The sequence below is a fragment of the Neolamprologus brichardi genome, chromosome 7 (assembly GCF_056152115.1).
Source record: "Neolamprologus brichardi isolate AB-2024 chromosome 7, ASM5615211v1, whole genome shotgun sequence".
Lineage (NCBI taxonomy): Eukaryota > Metazoa > Chordata > Actinopteri > Cichliformes > Cichlidae > Neolamprologus > Neolamprologus brichardi.
The window spans coordinates 19,268,228-19,294,331 of NC_142110.1; the positions used below are offsets into that span (position 1 = coordinate 19,268,228).

Below are 26,104 nucleotides of genomic sequence, written 5' to 3' on the forward strand. Positions count from 1 at the left end.
GCAAGTAAAGCAATTTGTATGCTTGCAGACTGTTAGAAACTACACTGGAGAAACCAAGAAACAGACACAGAACGAGACAGAGAGATAAATGTAAGGTGTTTGTTTGTGGCCACTTGCTTTCTCCTTATTCACAGCCTAAGGTGCCAGGGGAACAGCTCGATGACGTACGTTGTGGCCTGGGCAGGAAACACAGGGAGGAACTTGTGGCTTTATATTAAGTGCTGGGGCGCTTAACAGGAAAAGATAACCTGTTTCTGTTGATATAGCAAGGAAGTGTGAATTCTTGGCACATGCAAGATGTTGCAGAGAGGAACAGGCCAACGATGCCTTCCACATCTTTGATTGACTGGCTTACAGGAATTTCCTCGAACTCAGTGCGTTTTTTGTTTGGGTGGCTGTGCTGGAGTGTTACAGGAATGTTTTCTGGGACATTCCCGTTGTTGCAGAAAAGGTGTTTCGGACGCAGAGCTGAATGCTGCTGCGTCACAGCGGTCGAGGTTTTTACTGACCTTTTGAATAAGGAACCCTGTTATTCCCTGTCATTTAGAATATATATATTATTTAAGTGTTGATCCAATAGTTTAAACATTAGATTACATGAAATAGTAACAGCATAATAGAAGTATGTTACAGATAAGGATGCTCAAGCTGTTATACAATTTATAGATTTCTATATGAGAGTTTTACGAACAGTGTAGCATTTGGGAAATGTGTGCAACTGTTACACCAGCATTGTACAAATATACTTGAAGAAATTTGAAAAATGCACCCATGTAATAAAAGGCTGGTGTGAATATGTGGAATGATGTCAGTCTTATGCATGCAAAAACACCTGCGACTGTGGCATTTTCCTGGAAAATAACCCCAACAACAAAAAACTCTTTTGCCATTTTTTTATTTACATTTCAGAACATGTCCCTTGAGTGCCTCATTACAGCACTTTGTTTTTAAATGATCACCCTGTCAAAATCCCATTAAAGCCAATGCATTTTATACATATTATGATAATAAAAAACTTATGTGGTATTTCATTCATCATACGTTTATCAGTATCACGTATATAAGTGACACTGATGTACACTGAGTATTACAGATTGCCTGAAACACAGTACTTCCCCTCTTCTGCTCCATCCAATCAATCACTCAACCAATCAGGCACCCAGTCAGCCATTCAGTCAGTTAGTCAGCCACCTAGTCTGTCAGTCAGACACCAAGTCAGTCAGTCAGTCTGCTGTTTGGGTAGGGTGGAGGCTCATAGACGGGGCCTTTGTTTGAGCAGAGAAGCCCCAGACACAACAGTGGCCAGCCCTGGGCCCTTACAATGGCTGTCCACACAAAAGCCCACACACTGGGACAATGGGACAAGCTCAGAGTGGGGGTGCATGGCTGAGCTGAGGTTACCCACCTGCACACTTCAGGAGTGGACCCACCCCCCACACACTTTTATCGTACCACACCACTCACACCCCCACCAACTCTTAGGCACACTCAAATGCACAGCCTCCACCCATCCAGCTTTAAAATGCTCTAAGCGCAGGTGTCTTCCTGTGCTGCTGACACAAGAAGGAAGCTGGGAAATTCTGAGCAGTGAAAACATTTAGTGAAGTTACTAGAGGTCAAAGAGCATCTCAGCACAGGTTAGGGCTCCACTTTTAGCATACATCACTCAGAGTGACAAGAAAGCTGAAAAGTACAACATTAAGAAGCTTCTGTTTAATAGAAAACACCAATTTATTTGGAGTAGAATCACTGAGTCAGTTTTCTACTGAGTTTCAGACCCACAACAGCCAGATTCAACAACACTTACTCTGAGCAATTCTCTTTATATTATTATTACTATTATTATCAAGTACTGGATGAAAGTTGGTGTACAATGGCACATATGTGTTGCCTGATAGCACCTGTAAGAACACCTTTATTTTATGTTTTTCATGTTTCAAGTGGATTACTGTAGGTGATTTAATTACAAAAAAAAGCAAATTATAATTTTGACTGATTAAAGGTCAAACCAAATCAATACCGATGTGAATTAATTTATTTTAAACATATAAAAGACATACTTATGATTTTTCAGTTCAAAGATTAAAATGTATATAAGTACAATACTGAGCTTGTGTGCACATTGCATTGTACACATTCAAAAAAATACTTGAAATAAATCAAAATTCTATAAAAAATAAAATTTTGATGAATTTGATATATTATAGAAGACACATGTATGAAAGAAAAGTTTTCAAAAAAATCACTCTGGGTCTTCCAGTTACACACTCCCTTATTTTCTTACACACACACACACACTTTTTATAGACACAGACAGATGCAACTAAGTCCATGTAAATAGTGAAAAAGAAAAAACAACAAATGGTAATAAAAAAAAAAAGCCTAACAAAACAAAAAGCCTGACTTGCCTTGTTTTACTTTGCATTCAAAAGACTGTTGTACTGAGATTAAAAGCAAATGAAAGCCTTACCCATAAATTACTAAATGTTACTGGCTGCAGCGAGTGGTCTGCTTTCCCCACTGTCTTTTTGATTGGATGACTAAAGTGTCAACCTGCTGCTCATAGTGCTGATGGAATTATATTGGGAGTGTCACAGTATTATTTCAGGAAGTCCACCCACACAGCTGTTGCAAATACTTTGTACGTCCCAGTGATTTGGGGAATGAACAAAGCAAAAACTATTTTCATCCTATTTTTCTACAAACAAAGTGTGTAATTTACACCGAGTGTAAGAAGGAACCACAACTCATTTTTTTCTTTTTTAATTGATTGCAATACATTTTATAACCACACATTAAAAAATGCACATCAAATATTTTACCAGGCTCAGTTTGCAACCTTTATAAGAAAACAAAACAAAACAAAAAACTACCAAAAATATGGTTTTACAAAATAAAACAATTATAATAAAGTAAATGCCACTTTGGATAACCGTAATCAAAAACCCATATTTTTTTATTCTACATAAAAAAAAAGGCTTGACATAAATAAGTTAGTATATTTCTCAGTGTTTTTACAAAATTATGTACAAAGGTACATTGCAAAGATTTACATAATACACAGGCATGGTGACTGCATTTCAGAGACGAGCTGTTTTCTGTCTCCATTTAGGTGTACCCTGGTCTTTTTCAAAAAAAAAAAACAAAACATAAAAAATAAAATAAACCACACTTCAGGCAAATAAAGGGAAGCTTTTAGATGCTCATGCGCATCCTCAGCAGGCTAACAACATTGATGAGAAAAGTACAAACATCTCTAGGTTATCACAAAGTAACACAATGTGAAGTCAATTGAAGAGCACAAGCGGTGCTGGCAAACATATTGATGCAACCATGTATTTGGTATTGTAGGACATTCAACCCTTTAACAAAAAAAATGAAAAAACCAAAACCCCTCACAAGCCTTAATGTTCATCAAACAATAGGAACAGTCAAAGAGAACTCAACCTGTGCAGTTTGTATAGTCTTTGTCCTTCAATATCTGAGTACCTCGCAACTCCAGAGCGTGGGAGGGGAAAAAAAAAATAAAAAAATCGTATTCCAGGATTCAGCTGATGCTAAAAGCACCTCAATTACAAAATAAATATCAAGGGACTTAAAGACTGTCCTTACACAAATATTACACTTCGTCCTGTTAAACTAGATCGTATAGGAGAATTTACACTTGGTGACACTAGACTGATCAGAAAAAAAAGGGGGGGGGGGGGGAAATATATAAAAAAAACAAAACAAAAAAAACCCCCGCTACATTTGTACCATTCTTCAATGCCGAGTTAGGAAGATGACGAGGGAAGAAACACTATTAAGAAACTGTAAGAAGCCAAGATTTTTGTTTTAAATGTAGCAATTAGGGACTGTCAACACCCACCCCCACCAAAAAAAAAATAAAATAAAATTAAAACAAGAGAACAGCATTTTGGAAACATTTATCAAACATTGCAATTCAAGTCAAATCAAAATTCACACCGTTTTACATAAAGGATTTCTTTTTAAATCATAATGTCTTATGTGCTACATATGGAGAGAAATAATATATGTTTATATATTTATATATATATTTTTTATTTACACACAGGTAGTTAAAAAAAAAAAAAAAGGAGCAAAAAAGTAAATTAAACCTAATTGCACACTGCTACATCGACTGCTTTTAGAGGCAGTAACTTTTAATTAAGTGCCAAAAAAAATTTAGTGTTTCTATTCAGTGCTTCAACAGCGTCCTCCCCAATCTTCAGGAAGGTTGATATGTTTCTGATGCTGTGTAGATCCTCTTCCAAAAAAACAAAACAACCCCCCCCACAAAACAAAACACTAGACTAAAAGCAAACAAACAAAAGAAATTACAAAAAAAACGCCAAAACAAACAAAAAAACAACAACAAAAAAAACAAAACAACAAAAACAACCCTAAAACAAAACCAAAAAACAAACCAGCCAACACTGAGGTTTCTCCATGTTAAACAAGGAGGGGGGAGGCATTCATCTTCAGTTCTGTGGGACAAAACAGATGAAAGGAGAAAGAAAAAAAGAAGCATAAGAGGTTGCAATGATGACACTAATGTGGGCATTGTGCAACAATTTCTGCAAACAAATAAATGAATAAATAAAATAAAATTACTTAGTGTGGTCTATGGGGTAAACCTCAGAGCAGCAGGAGACCTGAATGAACTAATCCGTTTTGTACATGTATTAATACATAAATACATAAAGACCTACCTGAGGGAGAAAAAAAAACAACAACAAAAAAAAAAAAAAAAAAAAAAAAAAAAAAACTGGTATAGTTTTACATTAGCACCCCTATTTAACCATGAAAAGATCTGAAAATGCCTATGAGACAGAATAGTTTGAGGGTATTTTTTGATTTCTACAATTAAAAAAAATAGAAATAAATAAAATGCATTAAATAGAAGTGACCACCCCCCAGCTTTGACAGTTGACATCCTGCCATAACAATGCTGATTTCATGCCTATTGGACGTCGCCCTGGCCAATACACACACCCACACACTTGCTTTCAGACCTGCACGACTCTTCTGCACACTCTCCACCGGCAGGGACAGATGTGTGTTGTAACGTTAGGGTGCAACGCGTGTGCAGCACTGCACAGAGACCAGCCCCTTCCCGTCCCTGCTCTGCTCTCAGTTGCTGACGTGTTACACTACTACACTGTTGTTCAGCACTTGTTGTTTACAAGTTTCGACGGAAACTCAACGGACTCACCGTGTCAGACAGCGGTTAAATGTTAAAGATCTTTAAAATGTACAGGCATTATTTGTTTGTTTGTTTTTCCTTCCCCTGTTTCACCTCGATCGCAGTGTATCGACAGAGCTCTCTGTGTCCGAGTGGAAAATTAAAAACCAAAAAAAACAACAACCCAAAAAACAAAAAAAACCCCCAACAACCTTAAGAACCCCTTTTACTCCCTTACGTTTCTGTCCCCGCTCATTAATGAATGAGACAGACTGACAGCACATTTGAAGGGCGTGCACAAAAAGTATGCAGACTGTCAAAGCTGTGCAACATCCAAATCTTATTTAAGTGAACTGAAAGGGTGTTTAAGCTGAATTAGAATGCCTCCTAATGGTTTAAAAGCGGTATCAAATTTTTTAGTAAACGAATAACCAGATGTTTTTGCACATTTACTCGTTTTCCAAAGGTACCCCCCCAGTTGGGAGATTGAGTAGCCAGTAAACAGCCTACTGTAGTTACACTATGCACAGACTTTTTTTTTTTGTTAAGAAATCTTTGCTTTTCCTTAAGGGAAAAAAATATGATTAAAAAAGGAAAAATATTGCATGAACAGTCTTTACCTTTTCTCACGTTTTCCTCTTGGGACTGGTCTTTCTGGGCGTGTGCTCTGCAGAGTGACTCCGACTTGGACAACTAACATCTGAGCTGCTGTGTGACCTCTTGCTCGGGACAGGGGAGTCTGCAAAAAGCAAAAAATAAAAATAAAATTTCGTAATTTCTTAAAAAAAAATAGTGGTATAGTGTTGCAGGCAAACCCCACTCTTTACAGTGCTTTTTTGGGGCCATGATTTTCAAAATTTTATTTTCGGTGCACAGATCAATACGCGATCAGCTGCGTTGCTCAGAAACAACTGCGATGTAAACGGGTTAAACTGGAGCGTATGTAGTACCGTGACACGCGTGTCTTTTCCTCAGCGCTGTACACTGTTCCGTGCACTCCATTTGCCCGTCAGCCCTGTCGGGATCTTCGCTCGGAGGCACCACAACACAACTGTGATTCCCGTTAAGATCCACATTGTTATTCCCAGTGGAGCAGACGCCTTTCTTTGTAAGCGGCTGCCGAGTGTAGAAGCCCGGCAGGTCTCTGCAATCCACTAGTTTCCACTCGAACCTGGAGTTGGCCCGCGGCGTGTCAGTGGCGAAGTCGAAGCCCCAGTGGTCGGAGGCGCGCTCTTCCAACTCCCGCAAATGTCCCTTTAAATCCCTCTTTAACTCTTCGTGATCCACCGAGCCGAAGAGGCTCCTGCAGGCTGACGGTTTTGGGTGTTCAGACAGCCGTGAGTCCGTCCGCTCCAGCGTCGGGCTCCCGTTTGAAAGTCGAACATCTGACATTTTTCTCCAGCGAAACACGCAATTTTTTAAAACAGCCCGGAGCGTCCAGTTTTTCACAAGGAGGGAAAAAACAAACAAACAAAAAGGCAGCACACACACACAACACTCAAAAACAACAGTTATCTCCTCGTCGCTGAGAAAGCTCCAAAACAAGCGTAAAACGCGTTATGCCATGCATACGTCGGAACGCAGACGCGAACAGCCGCCGTGTTGTGAAGCCCTGCGTAGTCTCATCAAAACAAAGTGCTCAGGAACGGAAGGCGCTCTGTCAATTTTGTCCCGTAGCGAGAGAAACTGCAGACAACCCTTCTCTTTCGCCCAATATGGCGAAAGGTTGATGTGGGGGTAGGGGCATGATTGACATGCTGAGCTATTTAAATTCCCGAAGAGGTCGCTCATTGGTCAGAGTTTTTAAGCCCGCCTACTTTTCTTAAGGTGGACCGGCTAAATCAAGCCGCTCTGATTTCTTTTTTTCTCTTTTTCCCTTAAAACAAAAAATATCAGCGTGTGAGTGTCATGTATATATGTAACTCTGTATTTAACGTATAATAAATAACTGTGAGTGGGGGAAGAGGATGGAGGAAAAAAAGGTCATTGATAATAAATGTTGTCATGGCTGTGCCAAATAAGAAAAATTATAATCTTTGAAATAAAAAAATAGCATAACAAATCATTCCTAACAGGTGCAGAACAACTAACTTAAAACAAAAAAAGAAACAAAAAAATTGTGCCAATTTGGCTAATGTGTATCTTTATGACATGCCATTTCCACCAATTATCTGCACCTCAGTGGTTAAGGTCAAGGTCAGCACACATCAGACTGTCCACACTGCCACCAGAACCCAGAGCAAAAAACAAAACAAAACAAAAAACACAGTGCTAAAAAAACCACACAGTATCAGAAGTCAGCAAATTTAGATTTTTTTTTTAAAAAAAAGAAGAAGCCAAAAGTACTCAATGCTAAAGTTTTTTCCCCGACACCTCAGGAACAAACTTGGCAAGTTCGCACAAATCCCTAGCGTCATCCAAATCCCATTAGAAATTACCAATAAAAAAAAGAAAAATATGGAAAATTTTAATTTATGTTTTTAACCCTAATCTGGAAAAAAGTAGGCAGGGTGTGCAAAAGTGCAAAGCAGTGATTTCTAAATTTACACTGACTCTCATATTGAGGACACTAGATTAAATGTTTTGATCATTACCTGCAAGGAGGAGGGATCTGTTAGAAAAAAAAAACAGTAATCTGCTAAAAATGAGCAGATGTGTTGCTTTCAACACAAGTCAGGTCAACAATAATGTACAAATCCCTGCTTTGAATTTAATTTGAAATTAATAGTCCAAACTTCTTTGTTTCTTATTTAAGGCTCTATTTAAAAATGTGATCTTCAAGCAAAAGTACTGTTTGTTTTTAAATTTATCAAGCTTTTTTTTCCAGCTTCTTTTTCTTTATCGTCCAAGTTTTACACTTTTCCACTGAAGGGGAAAACAGAAAAAAACAAAACAAAACCAAAAAACCAAAACAAGAGCGATGTCAAAAAAGATGCTCGCCTCAGGTTCTGATCAAGATTAAACAAATCAGATTTGCTTAAAATAGAAGCAAGCAACCTGCAAGAAATGATGCAATTCAATTTTACTGTGAGCAATTATTTACTTAAGAGGTCACAGCAGGCTATGTGCTGCAGCTGTGGCTGCTGGCTGGCCACCATTAATTCTGGGGCAATGATGCCCCCTAGTGGTCACCACACCGCCTCTCAATGTCCATACAAAGTAAGCAGGAAGCAATCGTGATATCAAACGCTTTTAATAGAATGGTTTTAAATAAACATTTAATCTGTACATACACATATTTATATCCAAAAAAAGGGGAAAATGATCCTTCCTGACTCTGCTGAGGTGTAGTCGCCTACCTTCCCAGTTAGTCCATTATAACAGTGGTCTCCTGCTTGATAAGGCACCGTCAGAGGCTAAGCCACTTGATAATGTAGAAGTTCTTCTTGCCCACTCTGAGCAGCGTGAGTCCATTAGCCAGGATGTGGAGTTTGGGGATCAGTACCTGCTCCGGGTTGTCTGTACGTGTGTGGTTGATCCACACAGCTCCATCTGAAACCATTTGATACCTGCACACAAACATTTACACCATCAGTTAGGACAGGGTTTCATCTTTAAAAAGAAAATCTAAAAGTCATGTGAAAAAGAAAGTACACCCTGTATTCTTCCATAGGAATTTAGTGAGTGAGGAGGATCCAGGTGCTGCTAATCAAATGGACTTAACTGATCTACAAGTGTGAGCACCTCTATAAAGGTTTTGGCAGTTTACTGGTCTGAGGCATTCGGGCACATGTTAACATAGTGCCAAGGAGGAAAGACAGCAGTGGCTTTAACAAGGTCATAAGGTCATTTCAAAATAATTTCAACTCCATCTCTGTACAGTCAGAATGATTATTCACAACTCGGAAACATTCAAGGGAGCTATCAATCCTCAGATAAGTGCACATCCCAGCAAATTCAGCCCAAGGTCAGACTATGCAATGTTCGGAGAAACTCCAAAAAACCCAAGAGATACATCACAGACAGTAGAGGCCTTTGTTAGCATTTTTAAATGCGGAAGTTCATGATAGTACAATTAGAAAAGAGTTAACAAGTCTTATTTGGAAGGGTTACCAGAAGAAAGCCTCCTCTCTCCTTAAAAAACAAGCAAGCTGTCCTTTGAATAAACAAGACCAATGTGGATATATACTTGACCTTCACATTTGGAGTCAACCAAATACAGCAAATCACAAACACCTCATACTGACTGTCAAGCACGGCGGTGGAGGGCTGATGATTTGGGTTCATTTTGCAGCTTTGCATGGATCGGGTAATAGCCAGAAAAAGGAAACAACATACTTTTCAACAACATTTTTGAAAATACGTTAATCTGATCATGGCATTTTTATGCTGGTAAGCTATAATTATGACACGTTTAACTCTTTACATGTTGCAGGGCTTTTGCTACATTATACACCTTAGATGTGGCAGTTATCTTGGCTGTAACTACATGACAGCAGAGCTAGAATCAAAGAAAACGTTTTTGTTTTCTACAAAAGAAGCTTTTTGAAATGTGGCGGCGTGAATGTGACTGGTTGCTATCGTTGCACTAAAGGCACACATCAAACTGTTACATGGTTACAGGCTGTAGGGGCAGCTGCAACCCGGCTAACACAAGCAAGACCTTTATGCTATTTTTTTTTCAGGAAACCAGCTTATGAAATTTGACTGCATGATCGTGACTGGGTGTTATCGTTACACCTCGGACACAAAGAAGTTGTTGTGGCTACCTGTGAGCGGTATCAGTGAAGAACAAAGAGACCACAAACTCCTGCACCTGCTGCAAAAAAAACACTACTCTTCAGCACTTGTGTTCAAAAGCAGCGGTCCCCAACCTTTTTTGCGCCACGGACCGGTTTCTGCCCGACAATATTTTCATGGACCGGCCTTTAAGGTGTCGCGGATAAATACAACAAAATAAAACTAGTACCGGTACCGAAAAAAAGAAAATTTATTCATAACACACGTGAAAAGACCAAGGAAAACCGAGTAAACGATGAAAACGATAACAAAATAATGCTGAAACCGATTAAAAACCCTGAAAACTATACATTTCACACCTGAGCCTCAACTCTCGCGGCCCGTTACCAAACGACTCACGGACCGGTACCGGTCCGAGGCCCGGGGGTTGGGGACCGCTGTTCTACAGGATAGAAATAAACAAGATGTAACAGTCAACTCAAAAAGGTTCAGATGTTTTTCATTGAAGATTTTAGCTTCATTTACTAAAAAATAATTTGGTTAACAAAATTCAGCGGGCTGCATGCTGAATTTAGAGGATAGAAACAAAGTATCAATCTTATCTTGCTACTCTCGTTCTGATACAAATACCAACTTTGGTATCGGTGCTATCAACATTTGGATCAATCCCCCCACCTCTATTACCCAGAATGTGTAACTGCATTACACACCTTACACAAAAGATTACACTGTGGATCTCTGGGTGCATGTATGCTCACACCAACAAGCTCTATCAAAGCACTACATACCACTCTGGTACCGCATTTAGATAAAGGAGAACTGGGGTGCTTACCCTCTGGGACCCTCAGGGATGGCGCCGACCTTGCGGCAGGCATCTATAACAGTTGTCCCCGGCTCCAGCAGCAGCTCATGGAAAGGTGCCTCCCTGAAGAGTTCCTGAAGCTCCTCATCACTCATTTCCTCCAAGGCTTGCACGCTGCTGTGATAAAGTGCATTGGTGCATCTGCAATGACGACATTAAATATGACCATTCTGTCCACATGGAAGACAGAGGACATGGGCAGCCACAGCAAACAGAGACTACAGCAATGAGCACTGTATAGTTAAGAATTTGGAATCTTCCTCTTACTGTACTGCAGGTATAAAATTTTCCACTTTTTGGCAGAGCATAATCCTGCTGTTCTAAACACAATGCACTTTGACTCTAATAAGTTACAACGTAAAAGAGCTGTAGATGAGGATTCAAGAAAATAAAATGTATAATTTAGGGGAATAAACACACAGACGATCAATTCTTACCTCTTTGCAGTCTCCAAGCCCTCCTTTCCATGCACCAGTTTTGTCACTTCAGCAGCCAGTCTTTTGTGGGCGAGGCGTTTACTTGGATCTTCTCTCTGTTGCTCCATCAGTTTCTCTACCTCTGCCAAAGGCAGAAAGGTGAACAACCTCAGATACCTACGAAAAAAAACAGCCCACACAGTACACCTCAGCATCCTATGACTGTGCACCGAATACTTACTTTCGGATAAAAACAGGGTTGCGATGAGATGTTTCTGGATATTGCACTTTCATTAAAACTCAACAAACATGATCAGCCTTCACTTCCACATACCCTTCCACACTGGCATCAGGCTGCCTGAGAAAGAACTGGTAGAGTTCAAAGGGTGACGTCTTATCTCTGTTGAGCCACACTGCATTGCCTGCAGTTTTCCCCAGCTTGTCCCCGACAGTGCTGGTAACTAACGGGATGGTCAGGCCGTACACCTCCTCGCCGCTTACTCTGGAGAAAAATAAAGTTTTCAGTGTTTCAAGGCAGCCTTCAGGGTAAATCTGGCAGGCATGTGTGTGTTTTGGTTGGTAGAGAGAACAGAAAAAAAAAAAAAAACAACCCAAAAACATATTGGTGGTATAACTGGGTGTAGAACTTAATGTCTCAAAACAATTTGACGTATGTGCATCTAATGATCAAGAATATATAGTGAATTTGCAGATTTTATAATGGAGTCTGACATTATACTACATGTAGGGTTTATCCACATGAAAATAGCCTAGTCCTGTTTCAAAAGGTGGTTGTGCTATGTTGGGATGAGCATTGTACATGTGTATTTACTTGGACCCAGACAACGAAGACCTTGGATGAGAAGAGAATGATTTCTAAATTAGATTGTGGATGTAACAGAGAGCCAATGAAGACAGGCCAAGATGGGAGAAATATACCTCTGTCTTTCTAGTCCCTGTCAGTACTCTCACTACAGCATATTGGATCGACTGCAGGCTTTTCAGGGACTGGTAATTATGAATTAATTAGCCCAGTACTGTAACAGTAGTGGGCTTAGAAAAACATTTACTTGTGAATGTACTCATGGCCAGACATCAAGTTGCCCAGTTGGTCGGTGCCTCCAAGCTGAATCTTGCAGCCGTATACTTGGTTCAGGTGGTGGAAGTCATAAGCTTGGAACACCTGGTAGGTGAACTCTGTCAGGCTCATGCCCTCGGCGCTCTTTAGCCTGGACTGCACGCTGTGGCGGCTGAGCATGGTGCCCATCCTGAAGTGTCTTCCAGCCTCCGACAGAAACCCCACCACGCCCCAGTTCTTATACCAGCTCAGGTTGTTTAGAACAGTCACGGTTCCCAGCGGCCTGGAACCGTCGTGAAAGTGCAGCTCGTGGTTGGTGAAGATCCTCTGAATGCTCTCCCGGATACTGTGGGTGTTCGCCTCCACCACGTCCGCGGACAGCTGCTCCCGCTCGCTCGTCTTCCCGCTCGGATCTCCGAGTTGTGCAGTGGCTCCTCCGAGCACCGCGATCACATGGTGTCCGGCGCCTCGGAAGTGCAGCAGGCCGATGAGAGCGAGCAAGTTCCCCACATGGAGACTGTCGGCTGTGGGGTCAAATCCGCAGTATACCGTCTGAGCACCGGACTGAAGCAGCCGGGGGAGCTGGTCTTGGGCTGCGTTTTCTGGGAATGAGTCTTTCAGAACGCCGCGTTTGTGCAGAGAGAGAAGCAGCCCGTGGTGCGCGGAAGAAGAAGAGTGAAATTTAGACCTGCGTGTGAGGCAAAGAGTGGCTGGCCCGAGAAGATTACAAGATCCACGCCGCCACACATAACAGCACATACCCACCATGGACGCAGCCATGTTGGACAATGTGACAAGAACACGGAGGTGGAACTGAGTAGAAGCTTGGGTCGTTTGGTAGGAGCAGAGCGCCCTCTGGTGCGGTGGTTCTCAAGGAAAGGCTTGGGTGTACTACCTGCAGTTTACATATACTCATCGTGGGCATGAATGCTGTGGTCAGTTTGGACTTTTAATGATTTCTTTGAGCTATTTCCCCCCTCTGATGCGCAGGGAAGCAAAACAACGAAATTACTTTGCTTGGGCCAAGAGTGTTCATCTTTAATATGCACACAGAGGAATTTAGAGTTATAGGCTCTTTCAACAGCCTCTTTGTTGATGTACACAGGACCTGTGTCTGTTCTCTTAGACGGTCTGAAGTCCACCACAATCTCCTTGGTTTTGCTACCAAGGAGACAGTGTGTGTGTGGTGAGGTTGTTAGTGGTGCATTAGGTTCTGCACTTTATCTCTGTCTGCAGTCTCGTCATAACTGGAGATCAGGCCAATGACTGTTGTGTGTATTGACTGTTGTGTGTATTTATACTTTTGACCCACAGGGTCAAAAGTATAAATACAGCTCATCTCATATGTGGTTAAATGTCCCTCAGCAGTCTTGTTGATGGCACCTTGGTTATGTATGTGCACATCTTGGTGTTGTAAAGATGCATCTGAACTAAAACCTAGTTTTGGTATAAAAAGTAAATAAGGCAATGTCATAATAAAAATAACTTGCACTACTAAAGTCTGAACACACGATACGTAGCCGATTTTAAAATCACTTTATTTTTAAATCCATTCAATGTCAATTTGTTTCATCGTTTAAATGACTAAATATACATTCATCAAACATTTACAGTATTGTTATCAAGACACAGTACACATTAACGACACATCGAAAGGGAGACTCCGCTGTCTCTTTGCATGACACTACAGCCACAGAAACAAGTTTAACTCAGGAGAGAAAAAAAAATCACGTTTCTAAATCCTATAACTGCTGCCTCAAGTAAGCCCAAGTTTTTTCTTTTTTTTCTTTCAGTTCTGGAAAAACAAAAATAAAGGTAATCTTAATCTGTATTGTTGTTGGTGTATGCGTGTTGTAAGGCAGAGCATTCTATACTCACTCCAGAGTAAATGAGGAAGGGAAAACAGTACTGTCCTATATCCTGAGCTAGTTCAACAAAGGAAGACTACGATTCCCTGATAAAAGTTTAAAAGTCCCTTAACAGTTCAACACACAAAAAAGACATTCTTAAGGGAAAGCTGACTTTGCAAATTTACATGACATCTTGTTGACATTTTGAGTTGCCTTGTTGATAAAGTTTCTAGCAGTTTTTTTTTTATGTTTAACATTTAAAAAGTCTGTATTTTTGAAAAGCAAATCCTTCACTGTTACAGCCCAGAAGGGTGCACATTGTATAGAATGTACAGTGACGTTATTTTCCAGCCTGCGGGACCCTTTTGTGTCACAAACAGCTAAATCTAGCTGAAGATGCCAACAGTTTACAAGTGTGTGCACAAGAAACTTTTTTATTTTTATTTTAAATCTGGTGTTTTATGGCACACACTAAGGCACACACAGGTTTGTGGTTTTTCCCCGAGCACATCTGGGATGAGCGAGTCCCAGGAAATCTGCAAGGTTAAAAACTGAGCTGCGCTGAAGTGGGTCTGACATTCTGTGACCAGATATATGCAAGTAGAGGCAGTTTAAAGATCAGTAATCTACTTATGGCATAAGAAATGCTTGGTAAGTTAGTACAATATAGCAGCGAGTGAGACAAGTCAGACAAAAACAAAGAGAAAAAGCATGATGAGATCAGAATTGTAAAACAATATACGCGTTTTTCTCATTACTGCAACACATTTACTGCTATAGCATGTGATTTAATGGCAAATTATGAGTGCATTCAGTTTCTCTATAAACCAACAGAGATATTATGTGACCCCCCCAATCTGTGCATATATTACCCCCTTTGTTTTCTTATGTACAACCTGAGATAAAAGCATTAGAAGAAGTGTTTAGTATTGGATGATCAGTGCTAAGCTGTGCCTTCACATTTCCTATGAAAATGTTTTTTGTTCTTTTTTACTCTTCATGGTAATCAAAAGGTCACAGAGGTCAAGTTTATAACTAACCACTCAAACGTGTAAGCTAGTGTAGCCCTGCGCAGACCAGGCATGCTTGCAGTTTAAAACTCTAGTGCTTAATTCGACAGATAAACGAACTTGAAGGAACTGAATGGACATTATGGTCTAGATGACTCTCCATTTCAAAAATTCAGATCTATGGATATGCAGATTACCAGTTGCCCTGTTACACCTTAAGTCTATTTACAATGTACTCTTAAGCTGTGCCATTTCAAATAAACACATGTGAGATTTTGTTATATATATATTCATACTTCAGTATAAAAATATGATTCGATTCAAAGACAAGCATGACGCATTTAGACCAAGAAAATAAACACAGTACATAACTACATTTACTGTAAATGTTCAAACATCTGAAAGTATTCACCCAACTTAGGAATACAAAAGTCAATCATCATTAGTACCTTGTTTACCACGAGAGCTGGGGTGAGCAGTCAGTGTGAAAGCTTCAGTTATGTAAAGCCCGCTCTGATGTTGCGATGTGTTACAAACATAAGGAACATTTCTCTGAATTAAATGATCATTTAATTCACTCACTCATTGTGTGAGTGATGAGGCAGAAAAAGAGTAGCGCCCTCTCACAGAGAGTCAGATGTGAACTATTAGAAAACTGTGCATGTTTTCAGCATTCCCTTAACATAGGTCCTCTGATGTCCACCGTATGTATTTTATATTAAAGGTAGTATGACAACAAAATGCAGGAGCGGCACTTTCACATGGAAATGTGCCTATTTTGTTAGATAGCAAAAACACCAAAGCCAGAGAATAACTGGGTAGGAAAAGGGCTACGGACTCATTTTTCTTTTACCTACATACGTCCAGATTGACTGTCTTCTATAACTGGCCAAGTGATTTCACAGAGAAAACTAAACAAATGAAAGTGTGACAACCTTTCAACTAACAAACTAGATGTTTCACCAATGAGGCCATATCACTGTGGTTTTCTCTTAGCTGGAAAAAATAAAAACAATTACATTTTCATCAGGGAAAAATGTGCACATAAGATTGTTAAATCTTAACTAACACGTGTGTTATGAGGACCAAACAGACAGTTAAACACAATAACAGAGAGAGATTCGCTGAGTGAATTCATGTGTCGCCTGTGTCAGAGTTGTATTGTGGTTAATAACAGTGTTAGCCCTTTAATACCAGAACACACATCAAGAGGGAGTGCCGAACACCTGTGCATGTCTTTTTTGTCCTTTGAAACCTCCATTAGAAAAGTGTCACATTAACATATCACAGGCATGCTTGTGCTTCAGTGCATTGTGGTGCATGTACACAGTGAGTCTGAACTTTGGGGTCTGATACCTAATTTGAAGAAAAAAAAAAATAGCATTCCCAGTACAGTTTGTGGACAACTTAAGCACTAAGTCGTATTTCTTGTTAAGAATATTAAAATAAAATAAAATAATAATAATGATGGCAATTTTTACTGTGTCATTAAGAAGTATGGCTTCGGGGACATAAAGTACAGATAAAATGGTTATGTTCAGGAGGTGACTCCACAGAAAAGCTTGAGAATCACGGTGGCGGGCTGGTGTGCTGATAACCACTGGCTCCTCAACCGGCTACATTTTGGTAGCCAATTGAGGAGAAGCTGCCTTGATTTAAACTGCATAATTGCTGAAGTTATTTGGGCATATGGCTCATTGCTGTAAAACAATCTGCTGGAGTGGCAATTATAAAGTTCACTTTTGTTCTTCAAATTAGGGTTACCTCAGGGTTTCACCAAGGAGGTGACCTTACAGACGTTTTAAAAAAAATATGGAAAAAAGAACATTTAGAGTTTGGTCAGAGATTGCATTCAGTGGTGTCTGGACAGGGGCTCAATCAGCTGTACAAACTATCTTAGCATACATGATTCTTCTGCCTGATAAGGTTCACACACAATGAAGTGGAGAGCACTTTGTCAAATCAAAGGAATCATCAGCCTCCTTTTTCTTCACCTTTAGGTTCCCTTACACTGGACAGACACCAAAGCTAACCCTTTAGGGTCGGAGGTTAAGTGGTTCAAACCCAGTATGTGGACGTCTCCTCTTCTTTTCAAGTCCCCGCTCAGAAGGAGATGGTTTCTTGTTTTCCTACTGTGGTTAAACCTCCAAAGTCTTTAGTACATGTCTCTGTAGATCTCCTGCAGGAGCGGATGCAGTGAGGTGTCCTCTGTCTTTTTGATCTCCTGCACAAGCTGTGCATGCTCAGTGACTAACTGCCTCAGGTCAGCTAGTTTCTGCAGCAGCTTGGGGAAGAGGAAAGTGTCATCGGGGTGATTGGCCAGCAGATGGAGCTGCAGGACCTGGACGATGCTCTCCTGCATCACCTCGATGTGTGCCACATTCACCAGGCCTGGCCGGTCTAGCCGAAATGAAAATGAGAGAAACATCATCATCTTTTGTAAGGTAAAAAGGATTTTATAGGATACTGAAGAATGCATGCAACAAATTTCCTCACCGCCACAGCAGATGATGGCAGCCACAAAGAGAGCCAGATCACTGTCGTCCAACTCCAGCGCATTAAACTTCATGGCAAACTGGAACTTTGGCTCCATCATGTCGCTGAACGGTCGACGCAGGCTCTTGAGGAATTCCCGGGTGATGAAGCCCGAGCCGTACGCTACAAGAAGCCCGTCCTTGTTCATACTGGAGGCGAGCATGGCGAAAATGGCTTCGTACACTCCGTATTTCAAAAGAGTCACCTGATCGTTGAGGTCCAAGCTCGAGAACCCGGGGACGGACTTTGCAAACTCTGTGAGCTCCGTGACGGTTTCCACCGACGTGCACTGGCAGCAGTGGAAAATCCGAACCTCCACCTCCTTGTCCTTCATTGCTCCCACGGAGCCGACCATCTTGGCCACCAGTGTCTGCTCTGCCAGCTGGAGGGTCTCCATGTCGTGAATGACAAAAGGCTGTGGATGGTAGGGAAATAAACGTCACTATAAAACTAAAAATATAATGCTTTGTTAAAAATGTGTCTCAGCTGAAATGCAACACAGGCTATAGAAGCGAGAACTGGGATTTTGGCCTGTTAACAAAAGACGATTCGTGACAGACGAGACCTGACATGGAACATGCCGACTCAGCAAACTTGCCAACGTGAATAACTGACTGACTGGAGTGTTTACAGATAATAATCTTCACTGAGAGGAAAGGCTAAGCCTAGAGCCCTTATTGATATCTGAATGTTTTGTTTCCGCGATGACATACGTACTGTCCTTCATTTTACTGCTACACACACACACACCAGCCACATCATTAAACTCACAAACAGGCACAAAGTGCAACAGTGATCATCTCATCACAACGCAATGCTGGAATTCATGTGGAAGTTACTTGAACAGCTAAAACCCACTTAAACTTAGATGCTAATGCACACATTCCACTATTTCCAAATCCGAGTCAACCAAGCTGGGACATGTGGCCCGGAGGATCCGCCGCCAACGTTCTAGTGCCAAAAACCGCTGGACACCCACAGAGGTCCCATATCCATGCCCTGAGTCAGAGCTGTTTTGGTGCTTGAGAAACAACAGTTCACTATTACGTGCTTGAAGTTCTGCTAAATTCAATTATATTTATATAGAAAAATAAGAAATATATGATTGTAGGTAACTATAATTATAAACTAAATTTGTGTTTGATCAATCATTTCTTTGTTGTAACAACTGTTCTTGGCAGTAAATCTGGAAAGTAAAGATTTGGCTTTTGGGGTTTTTTTTGTTTTTCATATGCGCAACCCACAAAAGCATTTTCTGTCATTTTCTGGCGCCATTGTTGGGGAAACAAACAGGCTTTCCAACAGTATAAAATTTATTTCCAAGAAGCATTGTCACAACAACGAAATCATCGACCAAGACAATTAAAAAAAATAATAATTTAGATGTTACTCACAATATCCACAACTGAAGGCACAGTTAGAGCTCAAAGAAATGCAGCGTAAACGCAGAGTTTAATTCAAAATGTCTAAAATTGTAAATGTTGACGCTGTGCCCAGTTGACAGGTCTGTTTACAGTGAGTGTACCTGTACAGAAAGCAAACAAAAGCATTGTGGGCAGTTAACGGGTGTTTCGGTTATGTCACTGTTCCCACAGAGGACAAGTTACAGCATTTCGATGAACAGCTTTACACCTGCTGCTGCACATCGGAGCTCTGACTCATGAATGCTGCTCTAACTGTGGGCTAGAGTAACAAGGGAAGGTATGCGCAACACGACGCTGAGGTGGTTAATTTTGTACTTTTACGTCACGCTAACATTCCTTGATTTGATAACGGAGGTTCAGATGAGGAGAAGATCAAAAAAGGTTCACAGCTCCAGAAGTCAAAGAGTGTATACTTTGCTTTTTGAGCACAACATATTTTTGAGTAAACCTCGCTAGAATTATTATTATGATGCATTAAAAGAAAGACTAAATAGGTGGAATTCTTTTAAAAAGTGTCTTTCTATTTCTCTTAAGTGAAATAGCCAAACTAGTGTTTTCCAAAACTGTCCTTATAATATATCACTGCTTGCCAAACTCCCCAGTCCACATGAACTACACAAATGTGTACTGGCATTGCAATCATTTGAATTGTTTTTTAAACAGAAGACGCTGCAGTGGAGTAACACGTCAAAGCAGGGAGGAGATACTAATCTTCGCTTATAAAGTTTTCAGAATGCAGAAACTTGCTGTTTACTCATTGGTGAGACCTTTAGGCCTGGGTTGAAGTGACAAGCATTTGTATCCAGATCAAGACATATATACACATGTATATTTAATAGTATCTGTATGAATAAAGTTAAATTTGACGAGACTTATTGAGATGTACATTTAACATGCCGCACTGTTGGAATTTGTACACAGACCACTGGCAAGAATTACAACAAGACTTTTATGGGCAGTTACGAGTTGTGTAAAAGTGCTGCGATAGCAAAGGTAGGTTAAACAATATTCAGTCACTGAGTACTTTCTACCCACTCTGCTTGTTCATCAGGAGCTTTGAAGCAGTGGATAAGATCTGTGCCTGAACTTGGATGAGCGCTTGGACCGATCTGTCCCTCTTGACCTATTTTACACCTACACATCCATCCATGGAATTCAGACTCTCTGGGCTGCAGTCCATGAACCTCTCCTTTTCTAGCCCCCCGCTTTTTATCCCCCTCAGTAGGAAAGAAGCACATCAGAGGGGGGAATGCTTTTAGGGTGAATGGGAATGGGTGATAAAAAGAACATACACATTAAGGGAAATGCACAGTGAAAGGCTAAGTAACAGGCTTAAGTAAGTCCTTGCCCATCCTGTGTGCTGAATTGCTCCACTGGTTGAGCAACTTATTTTTGTCATTGGCTGGCTGTGTCTAATCTCTAAGGGAGTGATTGCCAGGTCATATTGAGACATGACTTTGCAAAATGTATTTTATGTGCTCAGAAAGAGACTGAAATCACTCCAGCCGGGAAAAAAGAAATTAAAAGTTACAAAACCGCATGACCTCGCACTATGAGGAAAAGCTGGAAATGGAAGAACGTGCGAATATGAGGTCCACATGTGCAACACCTTTCACTCACCAACCCATTACTTTACTCACTAATCAACGTACAGCAGTGTTGGTCTTGCCCATGAGAATGGATCGAGACTTGGCCTTGTTCATGTTGAAGTTCTTCAGGTAAGCCTCATAAATGTGCTTGGCCAGGGTCTTCTGGTCAGCTAGCTGGGGGTTTTCCACCTCTTTTTCCACCGTCACCATCTCCGCCTTTAGTTTGAGCTTCTCTGACTGGGGCATCCGACCAAACCGGATGGCTGCGGACAGCACACAGAGAGATGGAGATGACTTTGTGGTGACATAAAAGTGTCGAGTCATAGATTTATTTCAGTTACACCAAGTGCAGTTCCAGTAAAAGCACCTTGCTAAATACAACTGTTTCAAGCAAACTTAAAAATGAAGGCAAAATATTAAATGTATCCAGAAAATATAAACAATTTCTGCAAATTCAAAAAGCTAACACTTTAATATGGTAGTACTGCAGAAAGCATATCTGTTGCCAAACACCACAGAGGATATGCAGACAGCCTTATAGTGTATTCTAAAGAAGGGACTCTTGAATAACATACAAGCACAGGATGAATTTAGTGGAAGAGAATAGACAGATGGAATGGACAAGTTAAAACGGCATTTATAGCTGAACACAACAGAACACATTCCATGATAACACCATAAACTTCCAATGCTGAGCTCAATCAAAGATGTAATTTAACTTGTATCTGCCCGTCTCAGTGCCAGCTTAAATTCAGTGGCTTATAGCCGGATGAAAGTACAAACATCGAAGAAACAAGAGACTTGTTTCATGAAGTCAATTTAGCTCCCCTGGCTTTTGCCAAAACATCTCGCTATGCCTGAACACGTACAATAAATCTGCAGCAACAAAAACAGTTTAAAAGGTCAGGAAAAACACTTTACAATAGAAGGTTCAGTCAAATATGTAACAAGTTTCAGTGCATCAGAAATATCCTGTGCTATATGAAACATTATGCAAGGATAAGAAGAAAAAAAAAGAGACGGTAAACATGTCTGCTTGCCATTGAAAGGCAAATGGACTTTTTGTGCATTACAGTAATGACATAAGTTAGCACAAATTACAAAGTGGGCAACATTTGCTTGAAACGTTCTTCAACAACATGTGCTAATAAGTGCTATTTCTCTATGAGAGGATGCTGGCATCGCTCAGACTGTCTGATCCCATTTGACTAATGAGATTAGAGGTGAACTATTTCCAACCCCTCTTCACTAGTTTAAATGTGCACAAGCTGTTTTACTCACACACAAATCTGCACGTCTATGTGAGGAAACCAGCTGTACTAACTGCCTGTTTTTTATAAGCCCATAAAAGCATTAAAAAAACATCAGATATTTATTGATGGTTGCTTACAAAATGAATCCGAGCATACTGAAGAGGACTGCGCAAGGATGAGACCTTGAGCTGGCAGGCAGCACGAGGGCCCTTTAGATTACTGCTCAGAATGTGGATGGATCATCTGAAGCTAGCAAAGCTCCACGGTGGGCGCCTGGCCAGGAGCCAAGTCCAATTAAGATGTCAGGAAGTGATTGATGCTAAGCTTTGTGTAAGTCTAATTCCTAAGCGACAGTATGAGGGGATAAGAGTGGAAGGGAGCTGAAGGTGGGCAGGGGTCAGTCCGTCAGTCTGCTGAGTCGTCTGCGTCTTGTCAGCAAATGAAATGCGTGAGGAAATAAGTTGCTGGATTTGAGAAAACTTTCAGTCCCTTTTGCTGATAAAGAGTTTTTGTGCTGTTGCAATGCTTAGAAACAAAGTGTTTAGGTAAAGAAAAGTGTGATGTGTGTATTTTTGGGTAAATGAAGCTTGTTTTAAAAAAGTACTTTGAGTGTTCATTTAGAGTAGAAAAGCACTATATACCATGATGAAGGATAACATTATGACCACTTGCCTAGATATTGTCTTGGTCCTCTTTGGCTGCTAAAAACAGCCCGGCTCCTCAGGGAAAGACTCCTGAAGGTGTGCTGTGATATCTGGCACCAAGATGTTAGCACCATATCCTTTAATTCATCAAAGCTGAGAGGTGAGGCCTCCATGGATCAAACAACTCAAACTTGTGCTCAAACCATTCCTGAACCATTTTTGCTTTGTGGCAGGGTGCATTATCCTGCTGAAAGAGGCCATCAGGGAATTCCACCTCCATGAAAGGGTCACGTGGTCTGCAGTATTGCTTAATAAGGCGGTATGCATGAAGTAAAAGAAAAAAAAAATCTGACTGACCATCCCTGACTCATTTGTGTATTCTGACATCTTTCTATCAGAAAGTATTAAATATTTTTTACCAATTTGAGCTACAATAGCTTGTCTGTTAGACCGGACCACACTGGCGATCCTTCACTCCTCATGTGCATCAATCATCCTGTCACTGGTTCACCACTGTTCTTTCCATGGACCACCTTTGACAGATACTGACCGCTGCAGACTGGGAACACCCTAAAAGAGGTGCAGTTTTGGAGATGCTCTGACCCAGCCGTCTAGCCATCACAATTTAGCTCTTGTCAAACTTGCTCAAATTCTCACGCTTGCCCGTTTTTCCTGATTTTAACATGTCAACTACGAGGTCGAAATGTTCATTTGCTCCCTGATATATCCCACCCACTAACAGATGAGTCTGATCACTGCCTGATCGGTGTACCAGTCCATTTTTCGATTACGTTTTGGAAATAAAGACTTTTACATAAACTACATGCTGAGACTGAAATGTAAATGTAACCATTTTTATTCTAAACTTCTTCACCTTTCTGTTGATGCTTTAACTTTGAATGTCTGATCGGTTTACATTTGAAATTTAAAAAAATAAAATAAAATGCAAACCTTGGGGAGGATCTTCCATTGTGTCTACTGTAAATGACTCTAAAGCAATACAAAGAGACATACAAAAATAGCCGTGCTGTGGTCCTGTGGTGTCATCACACCTCCAAAGATCAGGTTGTAAGGTTGCGACGGTCTCACATACCCTCAAGTTCCTGTACTCGCTTACATTTTGCTCAATGAAGTCAATAACATAAACCATAAGAGGAGGGGTAACCTAAACTATATCTCAACACAGAAGGCTATATTCGGTCAATCTCTCCAGAGAGAAATCAAAGCTGTTACACGTCCACAGGTTTGCTACAAAAGGGGTGGGGGAAAAAAATCGATTCTGTGTAGTATCGTGATATTTTGTTTGCTAATAATGTATCGATACAGGGACAGCAGAAATTGATATTTTGTTACAAAAAAAGTGTTTCTGGACTCTGACTTCAAAGCATGTTGATCCTTTTTCTGAGCAAGAATCCTGACATTCCTTCACTGTCCAAATGTTTTTAACTTTTTTTTTGGCAGCAATAAACATGACAGTTTACTTATTTTAATTTAAGACATGTTTTATTTTAATTAAGTTTAAAACTTTTTTATTTAATGGAAAATTATATTTTGTTTTAATTTACTTTCAAATTCTTCAGTTGCTGAAGGGGCTGCATAGTTTTCATAAACTGCATAGTTCAGAATAGCTATAATTGTACCAGATGGTTGCATTCAGTTAAGTTGGACTAGACTGTAATGCAAACCGTTCAGTTTGTCAACAATACAACTGACTGAAATGAGAGAAAGACTGAGTGTGAGACTTTGATATTAGATAAAATGAATATTGATAAAGTTTACCTTTATGTACAGAATCTGAATATTGCAAAATATTAAAAAAAAAATTGCAATAATATCGTATCGTGCGTTAAGTATTGTGATAATATTGTATCGTGGGATGTATGGTGATTCCCACCTCTAGCTACCACCAGCGTGGAATATCGGCAAAGTGTGCACACACTCTGTGTGCACAGACTGGCTGCATTGACCTTTTTGATACCTTTAGCAGAAGTCCACTCATACAAACACATACACTCATGTTTTCGATCAGTAAATGACCTTAGCCCAGGGTCAACATGACGTGCTATATTTTGAGTGTAAATATCATTTCACACATAATATTTTTGTATGTAAAAGAAAGACAGCCCACACCAAGGTGGAATCTTTTAAGCTTTTCCAATTGTGAAATCTTTGTGTTCCAACATGCGAAATAGAGGTTATTGCTGCAAAACACAAGATTTCTTTTCAGTGTCCAAGTGAACAGAACTATGCGGAAGTTCAACGAACTAGTAACGGTGATAAATTAGCAATACTGAGAACCACTGCTCTCCTGATGTTCTCCATGTGCTAAATTTGCACAAAATCTGACTATTAGTGAGCTCCAGGTATTTGCAAGCTGGAAAAAAAAAAAAAAATCGGGTGGAGGGACGCACAAGGTCATGTGATTTTCCCTTCCTGTTTGCACATCTGCACCAAATGGGTCAAGCAGTTTCAGCCAATGTAATTATAATGCAATGTGATACTAGCACTGTCAAGACAGAGAACAGGCGTGCCTTCCATCTGCAGGTTTGTTTCTGGTCTATTTCTGAATAAAAAGAGTGGAAATTGTCCAAAGGTTAAATGAAGACGACATATAAATCTATATTCGCCTGAATTAGGTGTCAGTTAGGGACCTGCCTTAACATGCATCTGAACACCCAACTGTCTGATGGTTTATTTGTGCTAATTATGTGGGTACGTGCCTGTTCAATCTTTCCTGGCAGCAGCACAACTGTGCTACTCTGTTAAGTAGTCTGTGTTTACAAGTAACAAGCAAGATGGATGTGTGGATGTGTGCTTCTGAGCTCAAAGCACAGCCCAGGACTCACCATTGTGGGACATTCCCACTGACAGGCACTTCTGGAAGCGGCAGTATTGGCACTTGTTGCGGTTCTTTTTTTGGATTTTGCAGCGACGTTCACACTTGTCATATTCCAGCTTCAGACGGATGGTCCGGCGAAAAAAACCCTGGGGGGTTGAGGGGAGGGGTTAAAAAAAAGAACATAAGAAATGTAATTAGTGCTCACATGAAGCAAACGTGTTTTCATTTGACCAGACTGCTCAGACACAAAGTGAAGTATTCTTTGAGAAAGTTCATAAAAATTTAAATAAAACAGAGTAAAGTTTACATTTTACTTTTAATAAAGTTAGCCGTTCAGCAGCCAGTTTCAGAAATAAAATTATCGTCTCCCCACTGTATTAAGACGATAATCATGGGAAAAGCAGCTCTTTGTTCACAAAGCAATACCACCAGTTTCCTTCTGTTTACACAACCTTAACACAAAGCAATATTTAACTTTGGTAAGGAACAGATGGACCAAACAGCACTTTTAGTTCATCGAAGGGTAGGAAAATGTCCTGAGGAGGTGCTTCATAACACATTTATCCTTACTAACAGCAAGCTTCAAAGATTTCATCCAAAACTCAGTCAATCAGTTTGCTAAAGTACGTACGGAGCAAGAATACACAGACGTGTGACAGTCATGTGAGCTCGCAACACCGGCTGACTTTCACCTACTAACCCTGAGCCTGACACTGGCACACAAACAGGTATACAATAA

The 26,104-nt window shown here is 40.4% G+C and overlaps 3 protein-coding genes across 7 annotated transcripts in view; all 3 read right to left on the reverse strand.

The window, feature by feature from the left end:
- Window positions 1–3,521: 3,521 nt before the first annotated feature.
- Window positions 3,522–7,241, reverse strand: cdkn1bb (cyclin dependent kinase inhibitor 1Bb). Its single transcript, XM_006782490.3, has 3 exons — window positions 6,136–7,241; window positions 5,806–5,924; window positions 3,522–4,487 (listed from the first exon to the last, which is right to left on the reverse strand). The coding sequence occupies exons 1-2, from the start codon at window positions 6,575–6,577 to the stop codon at window positions 5,812–5,814; spliced, it is 555 nt and encodes a 184-aa protein (XP_006782553.1). The 5' UTR covers window positions 6,578–7,241; the 3' UTR covers window positions 3,522–4,487; window positions 5,806–5,811.
- Window positions 5,806–13,072, reverse strand: yars2 (tyrosyl-tRNA synthetase 2, mitochondrial). Of its 2 annotated transcripts, XR_015719250.1 has the most exons (6): window positions 12,214–13,072; window positions 11,478–11,645; window positions 11,165–11,320; window positions 10,698–10,868; window positions 8,485–8,694; window positions 5,806–5,924 (listed from the first exon to the last, which is right to left on the reverse strand). XR_015719250.1 is itself a non-coding variant. In XM_006782489.3 (5 exons), exons 1-5 carry the CDS (start codon window positions 12,999–13,001, stop codon window positions 8,535–8,537), a joined length of 1,443 nt encoding a protein of 480 aa, XP_006782552.2. In that variant the 5' UTR covers window positions 13,002–13,072; the 3' UTR covers window positions 8,363–8,534. The 2 variants fall into 2 exon arrangements, 1 of the variants encoding a protein (XP_006782552.2); XM_006782489.3 differs by lacking the exon at window positions 5,806–5,924 and having other exon boundaries at window positions 8,363–8,694.
- A 675-nt stretch (window positions 13,073–13,747) lies between these two features.
- The window catches only part of pparab (peroxisome proliferator-activated receptor alpha b), a 38,929-nt gene continuing 26,572 nt past the window's right edge, over window positions 13,748–26,104 (reverse strand). For all 4 annotated transcript variants that reach the window (XM_006782488.3, XM_006782487.3, XM_087843278.1 and 1 more), the window contains exons 4-7: window positions 25,373–25,511; window positions 20,693–20,892; window positions 17,578–18,031; window positions 13,748–17,481 (exon numbers count right to left, since the gene is read on the reverse strand). In XM_006782488.3, the coding sequence (XP_006782551.1) occupies window positions 17,237–17,481; window positions 17,578–18,031; window positions 20,693–20,892; window positions 25,373–25,511 (1,038 nt within the window). In that variant the 3' untranslated portion in view covers window positions 13,748–17,236. The remainder of the gene's footprint in view (window positions 17,482–17,577; window positions 18,032–20,692; window positions 20,893–25,372; window positions 25,512–26,104) is intronic.

Coding starts and splice junctions, on each gene's coding strand:
- cdkn1bb (XM_006782490.3), bottom strand. CDS start 6,577: ATGTCAGATGTTCGACTTTCAAACGGGAGCCCGACGCTGGAGCGGACG. Junction 5,925..6,135: donor GAAAAGACACGCGTGTCACG/GTACTACATACG, acceptor TGCTTTTTGCAG/ACTCCCCTGTCCCGAGCAAG.
- yars2 (XM_006782489.3), bottom strand. CDS start 13,001: ATGGCTGCGTCCATGGTGGGTATGTGCTGTTATGTGTGGCGGCGTGGA. Junction 10,869..11,164: donor GGCTTGGAGACTGCAAAGAG/GTAAGAATTGAT, acceptor TCGTCATTGCAG/ATGCACCAATGCACTTTATC. Junction 8,695..10,697: donor ATCCCTGAGGGTCCCAGAGG/GTAAGCACCCCA, acceptor GTTTGTGTGCAG/GTATCAAATGGTTTCAGATG.